The 24436-nt window shown below is 41.3% G+C and overlaps 2 protein-coding genes and 1 long non-coding RNA gene across 7 annotated transcripts in view; 1 reads left to right on the top strand and 2 right to left on the bottom strand.

The window, feature by feature from the left end:
- The window catches only part of LOC128875715 (tribbles homolog 2), a 27929-nt gene extending 24303 nt beyond the window's left edge, over positions 1-3626 (bottom strand). Inside the window, exon 1 of the mRNA XM_054121561.1 lies at positions 3467-3626. The gene's annotated coding sequence lies outside the window, so the exon portion shown is untranslated. The remainder of the gene's footprint in view (positions 1-3466) is intronic.
- LOC128875724 (probable RNA methyltransferase CG11342) overlaps positions 1-24436 on the top strand; it is a 26416-nt gene extending 1980 nt beyond the window's left edge. Inside the window, exons 1-3 of one of the 3 annotated variants that reach the window (XM_054121591.1) lie at positions 14216-14234; positions 23074-23275; positions 23677-24436. In XM_054121591.1, coding sequence (XP_053977566.1) covers positions 23084-23275; positions 23677-24219 — 735 coding nt within the window. In that variant the 5' untranslated portion in view covers positions 14216-14234; positions 23074-23083 and the 3' untranslated portion in view covers positions 24220-24436. Of the gene's footprint in view, positions 1-14215; positions 14235-15436; positions 17235-23073; positions 23276-23676 lie in introns of those variants that run through there. The other 2 variants (XM_054121585.1, XM_054121575.1) reach the window with 2 other exon arrangements.
- LOC128875764 (uncharacterized) lies at positions 17257-19940 on the bottom strand. 3 transcript variants are annotated; one of them, XR_008456880.1, is made up of 4 exons: positions 19599-19940; positions 19170-19259; positions 17662-17858; positions 17257-17595 (listed from the first exon to the last, which is right to left on the bottom strand). It is a non-coding gene; the product is annotated as an uncharacterized LOC128875764 (long non-coding RNA). The 3 variants fall into 3 exon arrangements; XR_008456881.1 differs by lacking the exons at positions 19170-19259; positions 19599-19940 and adding an exon at positions 19021-19160 and having other exon boundaries at positions 17258-17595; XR_008456879.1 differs by having other exon boundaries at positions 17260-17595; positions 19170-19940.

Below are 24436 nucleotides of genomic sequence, written 5' to 3'. Positions count from 1 at the left end.
TCACGCTCGAGTCAGGCCAGGCCTTCGAATTTCCAAACCAGCTCAGCCTCAGACCGGATATTGGTCAACCTAGTGCTTTTTTTTTTAACGCACTCCATTCTGCCACTTACGTGGGTGTTGGTTGGATCATTCAACGGGCTGATGATTCAAACGTACGATCAACTTTGACGAAAATAACGATGGATAGAGAAGAGGATACGAAGATACCGAACTATTCGAGCGAACGATCGATTTTTACGGAATTAGCAGCAAGCTCGATCAAAATAAACGTTAGGCCATGAAAGGATCGTCAGAAAATGAAAATCACTCGTATCGAGAAATTTTTAAAATTAACAAAATTATAAAAGCACTTGACACCTTATCGCAGTAATTTTTAATTGCTCGAACGTTAAATCAAACAGTGTCTGGTAATAAACGCCATCCCTCCCTGGTAATGCATTTTTCGATAAAACAGAATGTAAACATCGCTTTTGCGTGAATGAGAAAAAGAGAATCGGGTTCTGAGTTTGCACTGTCAAACACAATTGCCACATTCTTCTCCTTATCGAGGCTTTATTACGTATCTCTGATCAAACGTACGTACAATGGTTGTACAAGATTAATAATTTTCTGTTTAACGTTTCGCGTCCTTTGATTAGTTGTGCAAAGTTTCCACACCGCGATGAAAACTATTGACAGAATCTCGATCAAATATTAATACAACGATGTATCGATTTTGAGATATCAAGACCAGACCTGACCAAACAGCTAGACACATTGATGTAGATATCGTAGCAGTATACAAACGTGTACGTGTTGAAAATATTTATAAAATTGTATATCAACTACTTTTACGTTTCATGTACTTAACGACGAAAATATTGGAATACTAAATATTTTTCTGTCGATGATCGTGAACTTTACCTGGCAAGAGTCACTGTCACGCATGGATAGCAACTTCCACCGAGGAAACAGGCAATAACGATTGCAAGTTGCGTCGGAAATCCTCGGTGATAATTAAATTCGCGACGAGGATTACTTTGCAGTCGTTCGTTGGCTCGATTATTCGCAATTCTTCCCTCTTCGTTTTTGTTCGAGACTGGCTCTTTCGATACTCGCGCGATCTTTCGCCAGATATTGCCGTAGAAATTTCGTCATACACTCCGGATTGCTTCAAGGCTGAGCAATAATTATCACGGCTGAAATTCTGATAATGCGTTACCGCCGCGAACTTTTTGGGTTTTATTTTGGGTGAACAAATATTTTTAGACGGCTTCATGTGCCGTCATCGTACGACCTTCCAGCGCCATAATACTTTGGGGTACCATTGTATTTTGGGGACTTTTGCGATCGCAATCGCGTTTTTATACGCAAGATCGAGCCAGATATCGCTTGTCTTTTATTGTATCGCCACTTATCCGTAAACGTGGCCGATACGCCTCTCCTAAATAACTCTACATAATTACGTGGTGTTATTGCTACAATACGACTTGGCGATATAGATATACATCACTGCGTACACAGTAGCACGCAATCAAGTTACTAATTCATTGTAAACTATTTTGCTAATAATTTTTATTTTAAAATGTTTCATTTGAAACTAGTTTACTAATACACTTGGCTTTGAGAGATGGAGAGGAATTCCACTACTAAAAAAAAAAAAAAAAAAAAAAATGTAAACATGCTCGTTCGTACAAGTGTACAGTTAGGAGCCCTAATCGGTAACGTACATCCTGTTGTGTACCTCGGCGGCAAAACAAAGCGGATCTTGGTGAAACCATGCCCAGAAAGTGCCAGATTGTTGAATTTTCGAGATAGACGCGAGGTCACTGGGTGCCGGCTTGATAATTCCCATCGTAGATGAACGCGTGCGAGAAAAACATTGGCTAAGAATACGTGACGCACGGCATGTGACTGCTGCGAATTTCCTGAACGACTGTGTCACCTTTGCTCTCGGATCGTTGACGTGTATACACGAACCAAAAAGATTCAACATTTGCGTTACGTTGCATTGTCTCGATTGCCCCGGGAATTATTCATCGGCGCGTATGCGTTGTCTACGTGTTGTTAAAAAAAACAATACGATTCGAGCAGCGATTTCAAGGTATCCAATTTGTGCGAGAACGAGGGATTTTACAGGTAATTTCCATTTTCCATAAATCCCAAGAAGATGCGATTATTCAGAGATTTAATGGTCCAAGATAATTGAAGAGGTTCGTGGATGCTTCGGTGTAGTTTTGTAGTGTGGAGATTAAAAGATATTGTGGACATTAAAAAAATTATATCTAAGCATACCATGGAAACGAATTGAGATGAATTTTCCTAGAGATGCTTCGAAGAAAGACGAGAGAAAAATTAAAGAATTATTGAAACAAACACAATTTTCAGAATTTACATTATTTCGTCTGAAATTACGTGGCAATATAATCAGAAACTATTTGGAAGGAGGGGATATGTTAAGAAGAGATAACCCCTTGAATGGACATTTTGAATGAGTTTAACGTAATATCTTCATAAGTATATTACTTAGGACAAGTCTTCTACTTTTAATATAGAAAATGAAATTCTATGTCTTTCTGAAATTGTCTAAATTCTATGAGTTCGCATGAACGTTTCACGGCCACCACTGTTTCACGATAATCTGCGGGTCCTTTTGCAATGGTTCGCATAAAAATACAGAGCGGGTTTAGAGAGGCTGCGCGATACTGGTTCAGGAGCATCCTCCTGATAAACGAACCGGACGTACGATTATGTTCACGGTCGAAACTATTTTTGCGGATGCCTCACGAGACAGTCCAGTGCAGAGAAAAAGGCAATGACGTAGCCAATCGGTCGCAAAAATTGTTCCTTCCGGTGAGTTCAAGCCTGCGAGGCTCGGTCGACGAACAACTGCTTTCCGAGTAGGACACTTTCTATCCTCTGACACAAATATAATTTATTAGGCGTACAAATTAATTATGTACCTTTACATCCAGTCATTTATGTACGTACTTTAATTTGAAATATTTAATTGTTACACCCTGTTACGTAACGTTCTAAGCCCTAAAATCTCATTTCCACTAAATCTCAACCTGTATATCATATCCTTCACTCGAAACGTCACTCGTCATTTCATTTCACACAGATTTGCAAGTCATATTAACAACGTCGAGGATACTACAAAAATCAGAGATACGCTAACGTTCATTCCAACAATAGATGACGAATAAAAATACAATGTTGTGATTCATTCGCGACGTTAATCGATTGCATAATAATGTAGATAACTTTTCCTCCATTCATCGTGAAATGTAAATTCATTTTACGGTTTTCATTCGAATGTTTATTTTTATTTTTATCGTTCATTATTACAAATTTTTGTTTACATAACAGTTTTGCCTATCACTGCCCCATTACGAAAGCACGATTGTCACGAACGATTGTCGCATCTATTTTACCAACATATTAGTAACGTAATTTGTAGTAAAAGTTGTCTCCAACTACGTACCACGCTGCATACGTGCGATACGGCACGAGTCTAGTTGCTTTAATCTGTCGGGCTCTTGTCACAAATCCACAACCACTCAACACTGATACGCAGCCGCGAATTACATCAAACTCTGACGAAGGCTCGTCAATCTCCTATCGAACGTAAAAACACTGTCCATCTGTTGCGACTGCCCTATTCTGAAAATCGGTGAGCAATATATACCCACCGACACAAATGGAAACCGTACAGGACATTTACTCACCGTATGACTCTACGTACACGTACAAGTAAAGGTCGAATATGCAGAGTCGAAGGATCACACTTGACGAGTATCATAATAGAAACGATAACAGCTGTGTTTATAATTAGGAGATTATTAACCATTTTTTCTAGCTATTGTTTGGCTGTAAGCTACTGGCTACAAGAGATTGGCACAAATTCGTATTTGTATAAAGAATAAAACGTTCGGAACGTCATCTTGAATAATTAAGCAAATTTCGTTAGACTTTATAGGACAAATGGAGTACATTCGTAATACAATAGTCAGCTTTATTTATCTGGTATTATACACAACAAACTCGTCGTTTAGGCTCTCATACTCGAGTTCTTTTAAGGGATGAACTGATCACCGTATTAAGAAAAATTGCAATTTCTTTTGGGCCGCGTGGCGCAACGCCTTAGTGAAATTGCACAATCGAAACTTTATCTTAATCGTTCCATTTGATTTTACGAGCAATAAATAATCCTCGTCGGTTTTTACAAATACCGATTCGCGACTGTTGCGTCACAGTGGCATCGCAAACATCGCCTGCGCTGTGTTACAGAGCACTACTTTTCGTAAGAGCGCCATTATGGTGCAACGGTCTCGTTTTAATCAATTCGGATTGCACCCGATTACAAAAACTGGCTTTTAGATATCCGATCCCACTGAATCGTATCATTCGCCATTTTCGCAACATAGGAAACTGGAACGTTTCGCGAAATTGTACGAACGTAAACAACGAACGTATTCGAATTGATAACGGTTATCTTCGTTATTAGGGTTCAGGTTCATGTTTGTTAATAAGTTCTGAGAGTTTGTTTATTTAATTTAGTAAAGTAGAATATTTTGAATATAAAATATTTGTTTACAAATTTTTTGAAAATATTTGCCGAACATAATTCGATCTTAAGCAATTTTTCTAGCAATAAAAAATTGTTGAAATTTATGGTTGCTCGACTGATACATACAATTATTGTCACGTCCACATTTCACGCGGTAGACAATTATGTGTTGCCTCATTGTTCGCGGCACATTCTCGTGTAAACTTTGCACAAGTATACGACATTCGATGTAAAACGTTCATTTTCGTAAGGGAGATAATACGTGTCGCAACTACACGTTTAGTCACGTCAGATTACATCCGATTACCGACCATGGTTTATCGTCATGAAGGACGTTCATCGAATGTGTCTATCCACCATTCGCCTATTGACGCGTCTAAACAATTAAGCACATTTAAAATTAAAATAGGTTGTAAATGAACTATTTGCAGGCATAAAATTACCATACTTTTTTTTATCAAGAATGGAAAACTACGTCTGTTTACTACATTTTTTATTATAGTTTTCTCCACACTGCATACACAGTAACAGTTAATAAAAATAATTGCCTTCTTATCATGTGATATTTAGGTTAATTATTTAAGACTTGTGCCTAATGGTTTCCCTATAAATCATTACTAGAGTACGAAGTGACTATAGCATGGGAATGAGGTCAAATAGGTCGATCGACGATGACTATGACTGTGACGATGAATGTAACGATGACGAATGTTGACGATGACGGTGACGATGACCGTGACCATGACGTTAGCAAATGTATAAGTGCGTATACTCTCCGTATAAAATACCTAATTAGTATAAACATCGACAATCTAGCTTCGAGTAATCAATAATCTCAATTAACAATCAATTAATAATCAGACACGCTTAGTTGAAGATTACAAATTACTAATTTATGATTTGCTGATTCCAAATCTAGATTATCTACTACAAACACCAATGAAAAAATTAACACTAACTTTATGCAACACATTTGCAAATAGCTAAACGAAACTCCGCTAATATAATAACAAAATGATAATTAAATATTTCTATTTAGAGTTACAAACGATTAAATAGAAAGGCACGGAATTAATTTCTACACTTAATCAATACTGATTAGCCTGGCAATTGTGAGTGGTTATTACACAAGAAATTAAACAAATCCAATCACCGTCAAATTGTGGATACACGCGCATACAAGTCGCAAGACTTTTCGTAATGGAAAAGGTTAACACAACGTGTCTTGTCGCACGGATTGCGATTGATTGCGATCATCGTGTTCCCGATGTAAATGTTGGCCAATGTAGATCGAATATGCCGTTACGCTTTTTCCAGTGGCGGTTGCACGATTTAATGCAACTTTCCAGCCGGACGTGGTTCACTGACTCGGTATCTACGGCCGAGAGGACACGATCACGGAAAATTGTAGTATTTCGCGACGTTGACCGTGAAACTACCGTTTTGCGAAATGGCTGGAGTGCATGAAAATAATACCATGAATAATACATTCTGGCCAAACCATTGTTTATCAACGTGGGCGATTGACACGTTCAAGTAGATGACCCGACTATCTCACGGATGGGAAATTAGAATTTTAATAATAAATATTATGTTGCTTGAAATTCTTCAGAAGTCTTTATATTTATCTATAGAAATCGATCGAAATTCTAAGCGACGTACTAATCGAAACAGGAAGCGATAAGGGCATCGATTACACTATTACTCGAGGCGGGGGTAATACTGTGTCCAAATATTAAAGTTCCCATGCCCATTGTGTCGTAACGTAACGGTTTATGAAACGCTGTTCCACCTTTTGACGGTTTATTCTTCTCGAAAACGGTCGCCACGTGTCGATTTGAATATTGGTTGCCTAGAGACCTGTTATTGCATCATTCTGTATAATAGGTTTGTGTAACTCGGGACACATTTACTGTGCGACGGCCGATGTACGTCGGAATATAAATTGAGATTATAACGACGATTGGGAAATAGCAAGATCGCTTTGTCGAGTCGGATATCGAGGAATCGTTAGCTCGAGACGCCAGCTGATACACCAGGAAGTAGCCATGGGATTAATCTTACCGATGACTATATCTTCGGATGTATAATGATCTCTTCAACGAGCGAGTTTTTAGGCGTGTAATTTGTGGGAGCGTTCGAAATACCTAGGTATTTTGAAACGAACTGATCGATGGTTACGTCTTCGTCGGGTCAGCGCTAATTTTTCTAAATGGGACGCCCTAATTTCTTTGATTAGGACGTCTACTCCATTCGGTGCTTTGATGTTTATTGCACATTAAATATAGATTGTCTGTTGAAAGAAATCGATCTGTTCGTTAACTATCATTTAAGCGTCGCTTATTTTTGAAATGTTACGATTCGTTAGATTTTGTTAGAGATGAATAGAAATTCAAACTTATATTTTTCCAAGGTATTACTTCCGATTACTTCCATGTTGTTGGCGTTCTATACGAAGAAGTGCATTGATAATCGGGAAGACTTCCGGGACGACCGATAAAGGGCTTCTATCGGCCGGAAACGTAGCTGTCGGCCGGGTAAGGGACTTCCGCGTTTACGTTCCTGTTCCTGGCACAAGGGGAGCTCTATCGGGGGCAGATAACAGTCCTGCAGACGTTTGCATCGCGGCGCGGCGGAGCCAACGTGCGGCGACGACGTCGGTCGCTCAAGTCCCCCCATTATGCTCGTAATCCCTTTCAAGGAAGACAAACTCACGCCGGAAGTCGGTGTATCTTCGGACCTCGGTCGACCGCCATCGTCATCCTTAGCTGGCTTAATCGAAGAAACGTGACCATTTCGTAGTCCATGACTCGCGCAAACACGCGTCTCGAGGTCGGGAAACGTCGGCAGACCGGAGGCCGTACGGTTTTATCATGGACATGGGCTTTATCGAGACTTTCTTGGCCCGTCGACTGAGAAACGACGTGGTATACGACCCTCGATGGACCGCCTCCACGGTAGATGACGGTTCATTAGTGTTCGGTATTCGGTAGTTCAGGTATTTTCTAATTAACGAAACTACGGGCTTTCCGATCGTAAATTTCGAGGGGCTTTCCAGGTATAGTGAAAATTACGGTCGAGGGGCGTTTTCAGCGACACTTTGACGACGAAGGTCTTAGGGAATCGTCGTTCGTACTTTGTGTTTAATCGAAGTCGTTACGGAAGGAAGTTTTGGTTTAAGTTAAGAGGAATTTTGAAAATAGAAATTTTAGATAGAACAGAATAGAACGGAATTTACTCTGAACATTTAAAAAGTGGGATTATATTCTGTTTGCCTTTACTCCAAGTTTGAGGCGATGGAAACTTGAATTCGAAAAATAGAGAAATTCGTGCGAAATGACGCGCGGCGTTGTTGCAATTCTCGAAGGCAGGTGCATTTTGCGCAATGCAGACGCTACAGCGATACTTTTTGATCGATCCCAATGGAACAGATGTGTGTCACTGTGTCAGTATGCGCGCGCGTGAATGTCCGACATGCTTTTGGACATCCAATAGACGCAAGGGATAGTTTACGAAACGAGATGATACATAAATTCTTCTCTGTACAAAAAATATTCCAAGAAACACCTAGTACTCCTAGTGTGGTTTCCTCCCTTAACCGTCTGCCTACGACTAGGGCAAACATCACAACAGAAGAGTCTCCATTGTCCTCGACCCTCCCTTTCTGTGTTTCCGGGTTAACTGGGCTTAACGGTATCCCCCAACCCCAAGTATACAGGATGTAGCGAAAAACAGGATTACTCTTGGAAGTTGGAGATTGAAGGGGTAATCTTCCCTTTTGACCAATATCGAGACAATTTTCATGCCTTTTTTTTATAGCGAATCTACTTGACATAAACTTTTGAAAATTGGTATGTTTCATTCTTCAAAAGAGTCCAAACAAAAATTTCACTATATATTGTTGATGGAGCATGTCATTGAAAGGTTGCGTTGTCGTTTGTGCTCGACTGGAAGTGTCGTCATCGATTGCCTTTGTTGTAGATACTTTTAGACGAAAGTCATCGATTTCATAGGTTACATGAGAAGAGATTAAGATTAGATTACCAGGGAATCCACGCGTTGAATATATACACTTCAAAGGAACACGTGTTGTTGTAAAATGAAATGTGAGAGAATCTGTGTTTTACCACAATGAAGGTTGGTATATATGTGGAATAAATTTTTAAACCTACTCAAGTAATTTGTTGTACTATATAAATAAATAATATAAATAAATTGTAACGAATATCAGGTGGAGGATTTAGAATGTAGGCACTCGAACCTAACAAAGCGACAAATGAACGCTTCTATCTACTTCAACTAGAATTATAAATGTCTGAATACGAAATCACAGATTTCATTTCTACGCCTAATATATTCAATTAGACGTACAGAATATGCTAATGTGTCGATACTTTAGAATATCGATATGATTTTAATCGAGCGGATAAATAAAGCGTAATGTAAGCGTTACTAAATGTTAGTAACCGAAAGCGACCGGGAATTGCGTAGTCGCGCTCGCGTGTCGGATCAAAGGCAACGTTACAACACCTCCGCCTGTTTCATTCCTTTGATCCCAACGTTTTCGAAGGACGAGAAGATAAGGGGTAAAAAATTTTCGTTCACTCTAAACCGTATCTCTCTTTGTCCCTAGCAGAAATAGACTTATCAGCTTATCGTCTTTTTTTCTTCTGCTCTAAAACGTCTATATACTGATCAAGCGATGTCAATGGAAGATTAAACGTTCACATTTTTTTGAACTAAATGTAAGTAGAAGAATTCCCTCCACTGGTAACCGATAACAGTTCATGGCGTACTTTTGCAATTTATCGTTGCTGTACCACGTCCAACGTTTTATCGAATGACTTTATTGGAAGTCTTCCAAGATGTCTTCTGTAAGAGCTCTGTTGCTAGCTGCTACTCACCCTCGTAGATTATCAAAGGCAGGAGGGTACGGGTCGATATCCCGGTTACCGTCGATTCTACCGAAGAAATACATAGAACAAGATAGTTTCTGAATTGAATTTTCAAAAACTTTTCTTATATGGTTCTTTTCTGTGAGAGCGATTATAAGCGAGTTATCGTATATTATACAGTGGATCGTAATTCGACCAGCTGGAGTAAAAATAAAAATTAAATTTCAAATTCACGGTTATTACTTTGTTGTGTCTACTTTGGTAAACGCTACGCGTTCAAAAATTCAGATTCTACGCTTGGGAGGACCATAACCATATAGAATTTGATTTCGCTCGGTATTCCGTGGAATTTAAAAACATTCAGATTCACCGCTTGAGGAGACCACGGACGTATAGAGTTATACGTATAGAGACTATAACATCTCGTACGGAAATTTCTAGAATTTCAAAGAATTCAGATTCAACGGTTGCGTAGACCGTGACCATACAGAATTTTATTTCGTTCGGGACTCTCTGGAATTTAAAAGAATAGAAGGGCCGGGAAGTAGCAACGCTCAAGGATTGTAATAAAGTCACGTAGTAAATAGTCAGTCGGAGTTTCCTCGCGTTTCCTTTGTAACATTTGCATCGTCAGTTCGAAGCGGATACCAGCCGTTTATTCGTGACGCGAATGTGGTACGAATTCGCGTATCCGGAATGGCGGCGGCGCGGCGATTCGCCAAATGCACCGCGAAACAGCCTACGCATCCTGCAACGTGGAGGAATACCGGTCTAAAGTCCGGGACGAGGAACCGACGAAAAATTCTGGAACCGGTTCGCCGGCATTTTCGCTCGTATCCTGGGCACGGTCGAGAAAAGATAAATAGTCGAAGGGAGAAGTCGGGAGGAAAAAGGAAGAGGCCACTGGAACGGACCTCTGTTTCTGTAGCCAGGCTTCAATTTTTAATCGATATTTAATCATTATTAAATTCTACTATGTCAACAATTCAGAAATTATTATGTACCTAGTCCACCAGAAATTAGAATGTCATACAAGTGGCTGGAGAGTCCATCAACGTTATTATTTAATTCTACTGCGGAAAAATTTCAAATGTTAAACGAATGTCTGAAGAGTCCTTCGATATTATTATTAAATTTTATTGCACCACAAGTTAAACCATCGAACAAATTACCCGAGAGTCCATCAACCCGAGCAGCCTCCGTTCGAAGGAGGAAGCTAACCTCGAACAAGAACCTCGACCAGGGAGGCTAGAGACGAAGGAACTCTGGGAAGGATATTCGTATCCTCCCACGCATAAGCGATGCTCAAGAACATCGAGAGGGCGGTGTCGAGATAAGACCGCGAGATATCAGTTGGTCGTCTCGCAATGGATGCGCCATTCCATTTATCGATCCCGGAACCGTGGTTCTCGCTTTCTCCGTGGACTTTCGGGAAAAGCCGCTAGCCACTGGTAGCTCGACTTCCAATGAGATCTATGACCTTTTCGCGCCCGGGATCTGCTTTCTACCGCGATTATGCCCGCGGAACCTTCGACGATCCTTTTTCTGTAATTTTGCTGCCTGGCTGCGCGATGATCATCTCGATATTTCAGGGAATATTGCGAAACCTTCCCATCTGGTACATTGCTGGATCTTCTTGCGGCGTGTTGTCTATCTTGGCTCCTGCTCGCGATAGACGCTCGGAGCTGATCCCGGCATTAGTTTAAACCCTTTGCACTCGGAGCCATTTCGTTACAGAACGGGCAAACAGGGACCACGTCGTATTAAATAATATAATTTGTAAAGCATGTAATTTATTGCAGTGGTACTCGAGCTTGTATGAATCTTTACACATCGAGGAACATATTTGTGCGAAAAATCGAAATTTTAGACTACTCTAATGCGTGATAATGTGTGAATGCATGTGAAATGACTTTGCATTTGCATTTATTTAGATATCTTCATCTTTGCCAATCAGATCGGTCGAACTTGTTTCGGACTGGAAAAATGATACAAACAGCTTCACCCGGATACTTCACACAGCTCCAGACAGATGGGTTCCCCCAATTTCGTTCGAGGCCGAAAATAATGTGCCACGTGCACCGGTACATTTTTCCCCGTAGGCCTCGTGGCACACCGCTGGCATACGTTTCCATAGGGTTGCGGTTAAATTACAGCGAAACGAGTCGGATCCCTTGTTCGCCTTTCGCGTACGCACAGCATCTTCTTTCTCGTCCTGTTTCCTCGTGGCAGCTGCTCGACCACACCTACACACGGAAAATGAGGACTGCGATCGGGCAGGATGCGCGTATCCTTTGGAAAATCCGTTTTCCGTAAATCCTTCCCGCATGCATACGGTATACGGTGATCCCTGGCACTATTCATCCCAGGTACGCGACAAGCCTTTATTACAATACTTTGCTAGATCTTTGAATAACAGTTTGCGTCTTTGATATGCCTTGGAAACTATTATGCAGTTTTGTAGGAGAAAATTTATGCAGTTTTGTATAGTTTTGTATAGTGTACGAGTCGCTGGTATTCACAGCGTGTATCCGGATACGTAATCGATATATGTACCTAACACAAGGTAATAGCAATCGGAACAGAGTCATTCCTCTCCGCGCAACCACGTGATCGTTATCGTGTAACTTCTTTTTCTGTTTTCCATTTTTCTCGTTGCTTTTTTTCACATGCGACAACCTGACGCAATCGCGACGATCGTTATCAGTAAAACCGGAGATATGTAAGCTCTCGTGCTCGATGAAATGGTGTTTATTGTTACCGATGAATCGGTAGGTGCACGCACGCGCACCTATGCAATATTTACACGTGTCGGGGTGCAACGCTTCGTGTCTGAGAGGGAACGTCACAGGCATTGCGTGCCAATCATTACGGTGTCACTGGAACAATCGGAATTTACGTAAGAATGTTTCAACGTGAAGTCATACAGCTCCGTTACGGTGGAAAGTTTAACAATGATAATACTCGGTACTATGGATCGTGGTTGTAATAAAATACAAAATCGAACGAAGTAAAATAAAGCGCAGAGTGGGCCAGATAAGGGAATCTTAGCAATCATGACCGTGGATCATGAATTACATTTTGCCCATCATTGTCAGGTCCGTGGAAAGATCGCGACTGCGTAGTCCAAAAATACCCCGGTCCTAATCTCCGATAAAACACTAACAATAAGTCGAGCTCCCGAAATGTCTATTATAGTGCTACGCGTCCTCCCGTCCCCTTCTCCCAACTTGTCCCCTCCAACGTAAAGCACATGTTTAAGTTTGCGGCACCTTCCTGCGTGGCCGCAACACAAAGCAGCGAGGCCCTCGGTAACGCAACCGCACACGAGCGAGCGGACACGCGCGTAATTTGCACCGGTATCAGCTTCGTAACACCTTTCAACGAGCGTGTGCACGTGTACGGAAAAGCGTCTCCTCGCGGCACCAATTACGATTGGTGCGTAAAGGAAACACGGCCAACCGACCAAGGTATTTAGCCCCTGCTGCACGCGCGGCGAAGTAAACACCCCAGATGGAGTTTTTCGGATGGGCTATTGTACTATGTTTAGAAGAGGCTGATTGTAAACAGCTTATCGTGCGATCGTGTTTGAGATTTCATTGCTCCGTCATTGCTTTCGTCCCAAACACGGAAGATCACGCAAAATCACGATAACACTCCATCCCCCCATCCCGCCCCCCCCCAACTCACCACTGGATTTGACAGGACGTTGCGCAAAAGCGTGCCACGTAGGTGAACAGATTTTGCACCCCTGTTGTTGCGTCACACGTGCACCTACGCGGGCGTAGGTGTGAAAAGTGTTGTTCGTTTGATGTATATTTAAACGTTGCATCGACCAAGGTGTTCCTGAAGCGAGCACGAACACCCGTCTGGGTGGGGACTGCGAAACACGACAAGCAACGCGAACCTCGATCCGAGGTCAGCATTCTCTCATGACTGTCATTTCGCTCGTTCGGTCGAGCAGTGTCCTCGAAAATCAACGATTCGAGCATTCATTGTCAGTACGTACTGCCAGCCAGACGACACCGGGAGCTATCGGTGTGCTGCCTTTGAGACGTGTCATTGGTCGATTCTACCCTGCCGACAACGTGTGCCATTGAACACTCGTGTTCCCATCGAGCACGTGTGTGTCTAAGAATGCGAACTGTCGTTTACCTGACCCTGTGGGTTTTTTTTTGTTAAGATATATTTAAAAACGATCAACATATAGAACATTTTCGGGATCGTCTCTTTTTTCGATGTACACGATATCTCAAAAACTATTTAACTATTTCCAATAATATTTACACGTGACAACGTACAAGCATTCAAACTATATTATAAAAGTCTCCCTTTATCGATATGAAAGAGAAGAAAAAGAAAAACGGTAAATAACGACGGTGGAACCCGATAAATCGAGTAGCCGTAAGAGTTCAGTTTGCGAATACAAAAGGGGAACGAACAGGCTCCGTCAGAGTCGAGAGAGCCGGTGGATTTTATGGATCTCGTTATCACGGCCGTTTCTCAATCGGTCGCCACGGTGGCACGTGAGCGAATCGAGCCAATCCCCTCGTCGCCGTGAACGAAGCAACGTTCATTTCGCAACTTCTGCCACGGATCGGCACTCAATTCCGTACGATAAACCATCATCCCACCTTTTTTTCTGTCCACGGCACCGACCTTCGTCTCGAGTCCCCCAGACACGTCGGATTCAGTCAGCCCAGGACCGCCTCAGAAGCTCGTTGCGGTATCGATTTCGAGGTCGGGCCAATCTTACGTTTCTAATCCGCATTAACCAGAGTTCTTAGGTACCGTTCATTAATTACGTAAGAACGATTTTGGACATTTTAACTCCCTCACCCTTATCTAAGGACACGTAAGATTTCTCGGACTTCCCCTCCCCCTTCTTATTGTTATCGTTAAGAATATTATTATTGTTAAGAATATGCCAAACCTTTTATCGGTAGTAGGCCATTTAAACAGGTGAAGAAAAATATTAGTCATTACAAAAAAGCGTAAAAGGGTTAAGAGACTATTACCGTGTGCGACCCATCGTCATCAAGCGTCGGAGTTTTTTTTCCTCGATGGGAATTTCACATCCATCTTGTGCGGAAAATAACCGTGGGACTGAACACACCTCCCCCCTCCTCTCATAAGTTAGACGCGACGACATAATATGTATAAATTTTTGGTAACGCAGTTCACAAGAACTGCGGGAGAAACGCACACTGGGAACCACCCCGTCTCTTAATCTCCAATGGAGGATCCGTTCATGGAACGCTTATATACAATATCAAAGGTTGATCGATAACTTGTGAGAAACAAGTTACCTCGATAGCCCTCTAGTAGCGAATACGAGAGTCTCCGGCACGACGTTACTCCCAGAGGGCGTCAAAGTGGAATCAACGGGACGATCATTCTCTACTTTGATTCGCTAATGCACTTTCGTCACCTACATGCGTGACCATAATTATATCCATTTAAACCAAGATAGAACATATTAGTATATGAGATGATGACATTTAAGAATTAATGAGAATTAATTAAATTAATTTTGAATGACTTGACATCTAAAATTAATTTAATTAATTTTAAATGATTCGATGACATCCAGTGTCATAGAGAAGATTTGAGAGTTCAAGCGATGTAAACGTTACAAATGACCGGTATGAAAAGCCGTCGCTTACATATTCGGATTTAAAACCGTGTGGAATATCGACTATTTTGTCGACCGCGGTATTCTTGGTAGTCATACATGACGGGAAACTCTTTCGCTCACCTTCGCGAAACTTATTACTAATTCGCTAACGAGAAAAAGGTATGATATCATTCATTGTTTCGAAAGGTCGAGCTTAAACCAGTCCCGTGTTAACGAGCGTCATTTATCATACATATTTCGCGATTTTTAGCAAATAAGCGACGAATCCTATTAGGAATTTATTATAAATGTTAAATATATACGGTAAACTCTAATACGTTATATAATTTATTTGTGCTGTACGAGGAACACATACAAAAATTAAAAGGAAGTACAACTTTGCGCAAACATTCGCTGTCGAATTATTAATGTACGATATTACAATTTACAATTTTGCATATCGTATAATCCAAATAAATGGATGACTTTGCACGAACATCCGCAGTCTACGACTAACGAGTGGCTTATCGCTACGGAAGCTTGTCTTGTAAGCGACGCCGTCATATCCGGGAATAAGAGTCGAAGAATTCTAATTTAACCGAGCCTGGTATCGTTGAAATCTGTTTGCTCAGCCGCTTCTACCATCCTTATGCCCATTGTTAGCTACTAATCCGACGTATAAACCGCGTGTCCTCCCTACCTGTGGTCAAACACGAACGGTTATCGGAAACGTGGGAATGTTCTCGCATGATCGCGTACCAACCAACGTCGCTTATCGCTTCCGCGACACGAGTGACGCTGTAACCTGACGCAATTTCCCGCGAAAACGATAACGTTGGAATTTTTGAGTTTATTGTTCGCCACACGGAGCCGTGTCTTCAACGAACGATTGTCGTTCCAATGAGCACGCGCAACGATACGCGACGAACCCACTGCCTTTCAATGGCATTAAGTTTCGAACTAGAGCAAAAAGGATATTAAGGCATTTTGTTATTGACACCAGCTCATCGTATGTGTTCTTCTAAAAGAATAATACAACTGTTTTTAAATGCGTTATACAACGCTTGAAAAGAAAATGTGCCAAAAAAAATATAGCCATCGTATTTCATATTTTTCGAATGTATAGTTTGTTTAATATGTCGAGGAGTGTATAGTCTGTACACGTGTTCTTGTTTTGCAAGATTTATTGCACGTTTTGTTTTCGTATGATTGCGGTAATGAGGATGCATTTTAGCGGCGCGGTTTCTAGAACGTTTCCGTTTCCTTGTTGGCAATTTTAATAAACCTTATGAATTATGATTGCGTTTCTCGTTGAAAGAACATCGTTAAATTCATCGTGACATCGTTATTAAGCGTGCAATACACGTGCGTCGCGTATTTAATTGTATTTCCTGGTTTTTCAATTTATTCAACTATGACGGAACTTAGTTCCAGACTTACTTCCAAGTTCATTGCATTTAGTTGTACGAACGTTTTCTTGCTTTTAATGTAGTAATTACGCGTATAGCTTGTAAATTTTAACGATGTCCTTTAATAATATAAATTTGTAAACTGGTCGTATAATATTATGCTTTAATAATATAAATCTGTAAACTGCTTATAAATAGTAATATTATGCTTTAATAATGTAAATGCCTAAACTGTTTCTAAATTACACTATTATGCTTTAACGATAAAAACTTGAAAACAGCACCTAAATTGTATTACTTTCGCAATATGTATATAATTCAAGAAACATCGAGGAAACCCTTGAAGTTTGTGAATGTCGGTGACAAAAAAGTAATAATGCTAGACAACGCGGAACTGACGGTATTAGTAGAACATGGTTCAACGTCTAGTAGAAGGTGATGTCAGAAGCAGAACTTTCGCGCGCGTTCCGAACACAATTGCAATTTCCGCGGATACACGTGCGCCAGCGAAACATACGTTGCATCCGGTTCGTCTCTAATTTGCCGTTAAAAGTCCCACGGTTCACAGGAAGAACGAGTAAAACTGGATCGCGGATGAAGACACATTAAGTTCTTCACGAGGGGAAAGAATACTTACATGTTCTAACCAACCGAATCAGAATGGTACGCGCGTTTCTTTGTGAAACGAGGATACGTTGAATCAGCGTTTTTCAAGCTGTGTTTTCGTGCAATGCGAACAAGTGTGACGTGAGAAAAAAATTGTAAGTAACCCTTTTACAATACTTGCAAATAGCGCGGCCTTGGATCCATACGATTTATTATAACGATTTGAATTTATATGAAAATAAAATACTATAAAGTTATATACAAGCAATATTATATTATACATCGAATTATTTCTATGAATTCGCATGGTTCGTTAAGATAAAAAGAAACCGAGAAATATGTCATTTTTTTATGTGTCTTAGGCAATACAAAAGTCCATATTTAATTCGATGTTTACAAGCGAATCTCACTGGCGACATTTGTTGCATTTCAATTGTCAGATCAGGTCGTGATCACGATTCACGTTTCATCTATCCACGCGATGGCGAGCGTTCGAATCTTCGATGTTCTCATTACCTGAGGAAAAAAAAATTCACTCGAGTGGATATTTGATTCAATCGAACACGAGGTATCAACTGCTACCTATCCACTCGCTGCCGCGCCGTCGGAAAAGATTCTCTCGACGGCCTTCAGTCGCACTCGATAAATTCTCGTACATACGATTTCAAGGGGTTCGAGCTCGTAACTGGGTCATCTCGGCAAGGATACGTCACGAATGCAATTTACCGAGTACGAACCGACGAAGAAACCTCGTGCGATGTCAAGTTCGGCTCCCCATCCTTCGAAACATTAAGTGTAGAAATTAATTCTCTGCATATGGAATTCCATATTCAATAATTTATAACTCTACACTTCGATACGAACTCGTAATTTTATACGTTAAAGTACGAACTTTCAAGTACTCAACCTGATCTCTATTGGTGTTTTTTTTTTAGAAGGGGGCGCAATAAAAAGGCAGTTCCAAACATTAATCCTCCCCCCCCATCACTCTGAAAAGGAAGTATGGAGCTGCCTCCTTATCGATGCACACCCCTCAATTGCAAAGCATTCACTATTAGTATAGATATATCCCAATGGGTGGAATACTGGTGGCTCTTGGGAGGTGAATTTTGAAAAACACTGACTCGTAAGACGATACTCGTAACAGAATTCACAAGAGACGCGAACCGAATCCAATGTTACAATGGTACAATACGAAAAGACCATCCGCCACGGCGACGCAGGGCGAAAGCTAGTAAATCCCGAAAATTCCAAAACAGCGAAACCTTAAAGCAGATTCGAAGGCGGATAAAGTCGTGTTTGGAGACTCCATTCGGCGAAACGATCCCCGAAAAATCGGTTCGAACACGCGCGTGGCAAAATACAAGGAGTCTCGTGATGTTCGCCATTCAAGCTAACAAGCGTACCCGTGCATCCAGGGCACTTCCTCCTCGTACAAATTCAGCTTAAGAAAGGAGGCAGAGACGATTCTTTTGTCGTTGCGATTGTCGTCGTTCGTTAGAAGCACACGTAGTCGTTTTGTCGTATACGAAAATCCCGGAAAAAGCGGATTTCCCGGGCCGATGAAAGTGCTATGTCGCGTTGAATGGCCCGGATGCTCGCCGGATCGCTTTACGGTCGACTTCCGGGAGCATTTTACTTTACCTGACCGAGAACTCGGTTTCCCGGGATTTACCAAGCCTTAGAGAAAGGGAAAGGATGAAAGAAACGAGCCAGGCCTCAGCTGTCTTCGTGTCGTTCAGAGCTCTACACTATTGCACTATTAAACTTTGTTGTATGTAGACTTAGGTTATACACGTAATGTATACACAGATTCTTGATAATAGAGATTCTAGGAATCATGAGATCATGAGAATATAGAAGGTTCGTACTTTTATGTACCAAAATTACGAGTAGGTATATCTGTTTAAATTAAAGTTATAAGGAATCGAATATACAGACACAGAATTAATTTCTACAACTAGCAGAATAACTGTGCACAAAAGTTTGAAAGTGGTCATTTGACCAATCGTAGTAGGTGTACTGTTTAGTAAACCTCTGTTCAAGCTTTCTACGTGCTTGTCTCGCACAATGATTTCCACTATACTCACAGTTCTATCGACAAGCCTAAGCTTAGCGTAGCACGCTGACACATTTGTTTACGATACTTTTGTCGCTGATACGAGTACAATGACGTGATTCTACAAAGAACACAAGCCAATAAGTATTGCCACATTAGAATGCCTTCGGGCGTTACGCGTTTCAGAATCATAGATGACGATACAGCGATGACTAACAGCTATGTATCACGGAATGGAAGTGCGAGTTCGTTGTCCTTCGGTCCCAAAATTCATTCTCGGTTCACATACCGGAAGTTACGTATCTCGAAACAATTCGACAGCAATGTGATTCAAATTCGACGAATTTGTGATTCGATTGTACGTGATTACAGATAAATTATCTTTGCGTACTTCTCTCAAGTTATCACTAAATTATATCGTCAACAAAGAAAATGTTTTAAGAAAGTTTAAGAACAGAACCTTTCATTCCAAATGGGGATGTTCGTACAACCCCATAACAGCCCCCACGGACACTCTGGGAGAATTTAGCGAAGAGTCAATATAGATTTATGAATAAACTCAACGTGTTGTTCGTAATTGGAACACAGTGTCATCAGTGGTTTGTCTAATTACGGGAGGCCTCGACGAATCGCGGACAGATTGCATTCCTCGGCATGATTAGTCGCCTGACCTTCGTCGAACCGTTGTGTTGATCTAGAAACCAGGCTTTATACTCCAAAGCGGCCTAATAATTGCGGTTTGTAGATGGAAACACTCGATATTATTTCCATATAAGTTCGACGAGTGCGATCCGTTGATAAGTATACGTCAACGAAGACAAAAAGAAAAAAGAATGCTCGACGGTGTTCCTATTCAATTGGAACACGCCTAACTAGGCGAGCGAGAAATTTATACTGACGAATAGAAACAGTAGGCACTGTTCATTATTTTCGCATACATAGTCTAACGCGTTACCTAATAATAATTAGCAAGGTCGCGACTGGGATGTTTAAGCGCCAGGCATGTCGAGTCTGAAGACAAACTTGGCTATATCATTTCTTTCGCAACTGTTTCCGTTAGATTCACCTGTTCATTCTACTTTGGTGACGGGAACAACAAAATTCGTATCAATTCAAAAATGGAATAATTCTGATAGAAAATCAAGAGAATGCGGCATACAGTGAAATGAGATTACCGAGGGAACCAATAAAAATAATCTTTTTTACGGATTAAACGCGCATAATCGAAATTACCTCGGGACGCATACTTAAAACAATTTACTACTGTTAATACCTTCGCAGCCTTCCAACGAGAGGACTTGCGCAAACCTTAAAAGTGCCATTGGCGTAATTCGGAGCCTAATTAGTTGAATGGCCGAGCAGAAGTTTCACGATATCAGAACTTTGGCATGCCAGGGTGCATTCCACGTGCACGAAATAATTTTCCAACTCAATAATAACACACAGGGAAGCCATAAGGCGGTGAACTACCACCTTGCCGCCTCTCAGGTGTCGCTGTACCCCAGTTATCTTGGATCTGCATGTGTCACAAATATAAACCAAGAATGAATATTATTATTCGTAGTATTATTTACATATCAATGCCTCCAAAATAAAAAATATTCAGATAAAGTCAACAAACTGTGAAATACATCTCTCATTTTGACTTCATTTATGCTAGTCCTTTATCTTCGATATCTTTTTTATTGAATGCCTCTGTTATCTTTGCGTATTGGTTTTGCCTATCTCGCAGAATGTGTTTTGGCTACGCACGCAAATTCAGCTGAGAAAATAAGATGTTTCGAAACGTTAAGAGAAGAAACGAAAGAGGAACCGATGGAAGCATCTCGACCTTTTTACGAGATCAGTCTGATCTCTTGCGTACACGTTGTGTACGTATTTACTTTGTTTGACAATAAACTGTCTTCCACAAATCCTACCGACCATGGAACAGTTGCTAGTAAAAAGCAAATCTTTAAAATTCTTAGGAGATACTACAGTTTTCATCTCTGAACGGAGAAAACAAGCAAACAACGTGGAAGTCTGACAACTGTAAAATTTCAATTCTTTCGAGAAAGTGGAGCAATCTTTTTGTTTTCCTCGTCGTGACCGACGCCACGTCTTCGAAGCGGCATTTTGCCATTCATTAGCTCCGGAACCCTGAAACTCAATCCTCAGCTTGGCGTGAAATGCTTACGAAAGTTCGAGCCGATGCAGTCTGCCTGAATAGAAAAAATGTGGCACACGATACCCTTTGGCAGCTTGCCTGGGCTTAGGTATACTTGGATAATCCTGGTTATCTCATGGTAGCGTGCTTCTGCACCGGCCTGCAGCCACATCTGCCGCCGGCAAAGAAAGAGAAAATTGCCACGAGGAGACCCGTGTAGAATGGACGTTGTGTTCTTGGACCGGTGCGACGCCGTGCACACCTAACACCTGCCCTGCCGGCTATTCCGTTCCTGGTTCTTTTTTCCTCCTGATTACCTTCTGGCATCGCCAGAGGATTCGAGCGAAACGGAAAACGAGGGGAACACAATCGAAGAAGGAGACGGCCAGGGCTCGTGCTGGCCAACGATCCTCGGGTTACCTGATCTTTGCGGGTTTTATGGTCAACCTTGGCTCATCCTAAATTTCCGGAAACTCGCCTACCCAGCAGCTCCGGACATTCCTTTGTAACACCGTGGAATTTGAATGTTAAACGCGGCGCACGAGCAGTCGAGCAACCTCTGGGCTTCGGCTCCTTCTTTGTTTTGGTTCCATCGGCTCTGAATTTTCAGGTACACCATCGGACGTTGCGACATCACGTTTCCACGAATTATGATCGACTCGTTACGCAAACGGGGTGCAAAAAAGTTCTTGGCCACGCGTGTATAGATAAAAACGATGTTTGAAAGGAGACGTTTCGCAAGACGTATAGGCGGAGTGTGCTCCCCGGTTGCCAAATTGTTGTGACACACACGCGCCGCAGGTTTTCTTTCAAGCCTCTGTAACCTGGAGTAACTATGAATTTATATGCCCATTTATTCTACTTGCTGCTCGGAACTTATGTTTGAAGATTTCGCTCATCTCTGGTTCGAGATAGAAATACTGGGAGTAACGTTGCCATGAAAACGAGTTTCTCCGCGAGTATCGAGACAATGTATCATCGATTTCTCAGGCCTTCCTCGTGCCCAACCACGAACATCGATCGAAGGCTGCGTTTATTTGGGTCGCGGACACCAGCATATTATCTCCTCGATCCTTCCGCGCTTACCGCGTCTCTGACCCCCATTTCTGCTTCGCTATCAGTCTTTATCACGTGTTTATAGACCTTATGCGACTAGATGTGCATTGTTTTTACCGTTCCCGACCGTCTAGACTGCAACGTTACATGTTGAAATCCCAGACGGTGGATTTCATGAATTTATGACATATTCTTACTTAGAGATCGTATGCAAAATTTATGTACACGGAGTAATAGTGTTAATTCGGTTACCTTTTTGTTTTATAATGCGTTACGGGTTAGTTTAGCTTACGCATTTCATATTTATATACGTATTTTTTCTTTTTATAAATGCATGAAATTCGCGAGCAACTTGTCGTTAACCGAATTCTATTAATTTTATTTCCTAATGATTCAATTATCTTGAAGCGAGTGCGGTGGTTTTATTTCGTGATATAGACTGGTGTATAATATTATTGTAAAACTGAGTCACTATTTCATTGTTAGCCAAGTAATTTCGTTTTTTTGTTCGTGAAAAAGAAAATATAATTTTTTTTTGTAATTAAACTGCGGAACAAATCATTCTGATGGTAAAAATACGTAATTACTTTCCGAATCCGATGTAATTATGCATCAAATATAAGGAAAATTCGATGAAAAATTAAATTATTTTTATTCGCTATAAAAGTTGAAATGTGGGACACGTAGAATCCAAAGAATCCAATGGTTGACCATCGATCTCGATGATTTTCAGGTTTTGAAAAATGTCGGGGATATCGTCCAAGGAAAAGGAAGACAAGACGGATCCGGGCGCTAGTAGACACGGGAACTTCATGAATTATTACCAATTCCATCCTGCGGAAGAGCGCGTGCGACAACTTCCGCGTGGCGTGTGGCGGCGTCCTGGCCATCCGGACCGGAAATACGTAGGCCTAGACGTTGGCTGTAACGCGGGGGTGAGCTTGAAACAGCTGCCAGACGAAATAGAATGAGTCGGACGTGATCCGAAATTACAAACGGCGCACGTCTAAATTTAACGGAGTTATCCCTTTTTCGGAATAACCCCAAACTTCCCTGCTTCCGGAAACTCGTTCGAGTTCCATGCAATCCGACGCACGTTTCCATGAATTGAAAAAATATTTTCTGAAATGATCTTATTAAAAACACATTTTTCATTTTAATAAAAGTACACAAGATCATAATTAAACGTGGCAGCTAACGTCATTTAAGCGTTCAAAAGCTCGTTCTAGAAAACACTCTGTAACAACGATATCAGAAATTTCGAGATCCAACAAAGCCACGCATTTTCTTGGCCGAGGAGTATAGGATAAATGGCGAATCACATTAATGCTTTCAGGACCTGACGTTCGTGTTGCACGACTTCCTCGAGAGCGCCTTATCGGGCGATCGAGAGATCTCCTTGCTTGGCGTAGATCTCGATCCGATTCTGATCGAGCGGGCACGGGAACGCAATCCACGAACGGATCGAATAATTTTCGAATGCCTCGATTTTGTAGCCGAAGATTGCGACCGGACGTTGGAGGGCTATCTTGGTCGTTTTCAGAAGTCACGCTTCGACGTCGTGTTCTGTTTCTCCGTTACGATGTGGATCCACTTGAACCACGGAGACAAAGGGTTGGCCGAATTCTTGAAGAAAGCCTGTTCGCTAGCGGAGATGATCGTGATCGAGCCTCAGCTTTGGAAATGCTACAGAAACGCGTCGAGACGTTTGAGACGCTCCAATGGAGAGGATTTCCCGTTGCTGAAGACGCTAGAGCTCACTGGGGATCCCCAGGCACATATTGAAAATATATTGACGAATGTTTGTAAGTTTCGAAAGGTGACCGTTACCACAGATAACGAGTGGAAACGGAGGCTATTAATCTATGAGAGAACTTGAGCAGCTAATCCTAACATTTTAACGAACAAGATTCACTACAGCGATTACGAAGTGGAATAGTGAACTAATAATAACTTTGATTCAAGTTTCAATTATTTTTCTGTATTCGTAAAGATTTGAATTTGTATAAACATCTGCAGCCTGGATATAAATGAAAATAATTTTGTATTGCAAAGTGTGATCCTTACGAATAAAGCAAAAAATTAGTTAAGAAGTA

This window comes from Hylaeus volcanicus, chromosome 1, assembly GCF_026283585.1.
Source record: "Hylaeus volcanicus isolate JK05 chromosome 1, UHH_iyHylVolc1.0_haploid, whole genome shotgun sequence".
Classification (NCBI taxonomy): domain Eukaryota; kingdom Metazoa; phylum Arthropoda; class Insecta; order Hymenoptera; family Colletidae; genus Hylaeus; species Hylaeus volcanicus.
The sequence above is the reverse complement of the archived record's forward strand: the minus strand, read 5'-3'. Positions and strand labels throughout refer to the sequence as shown.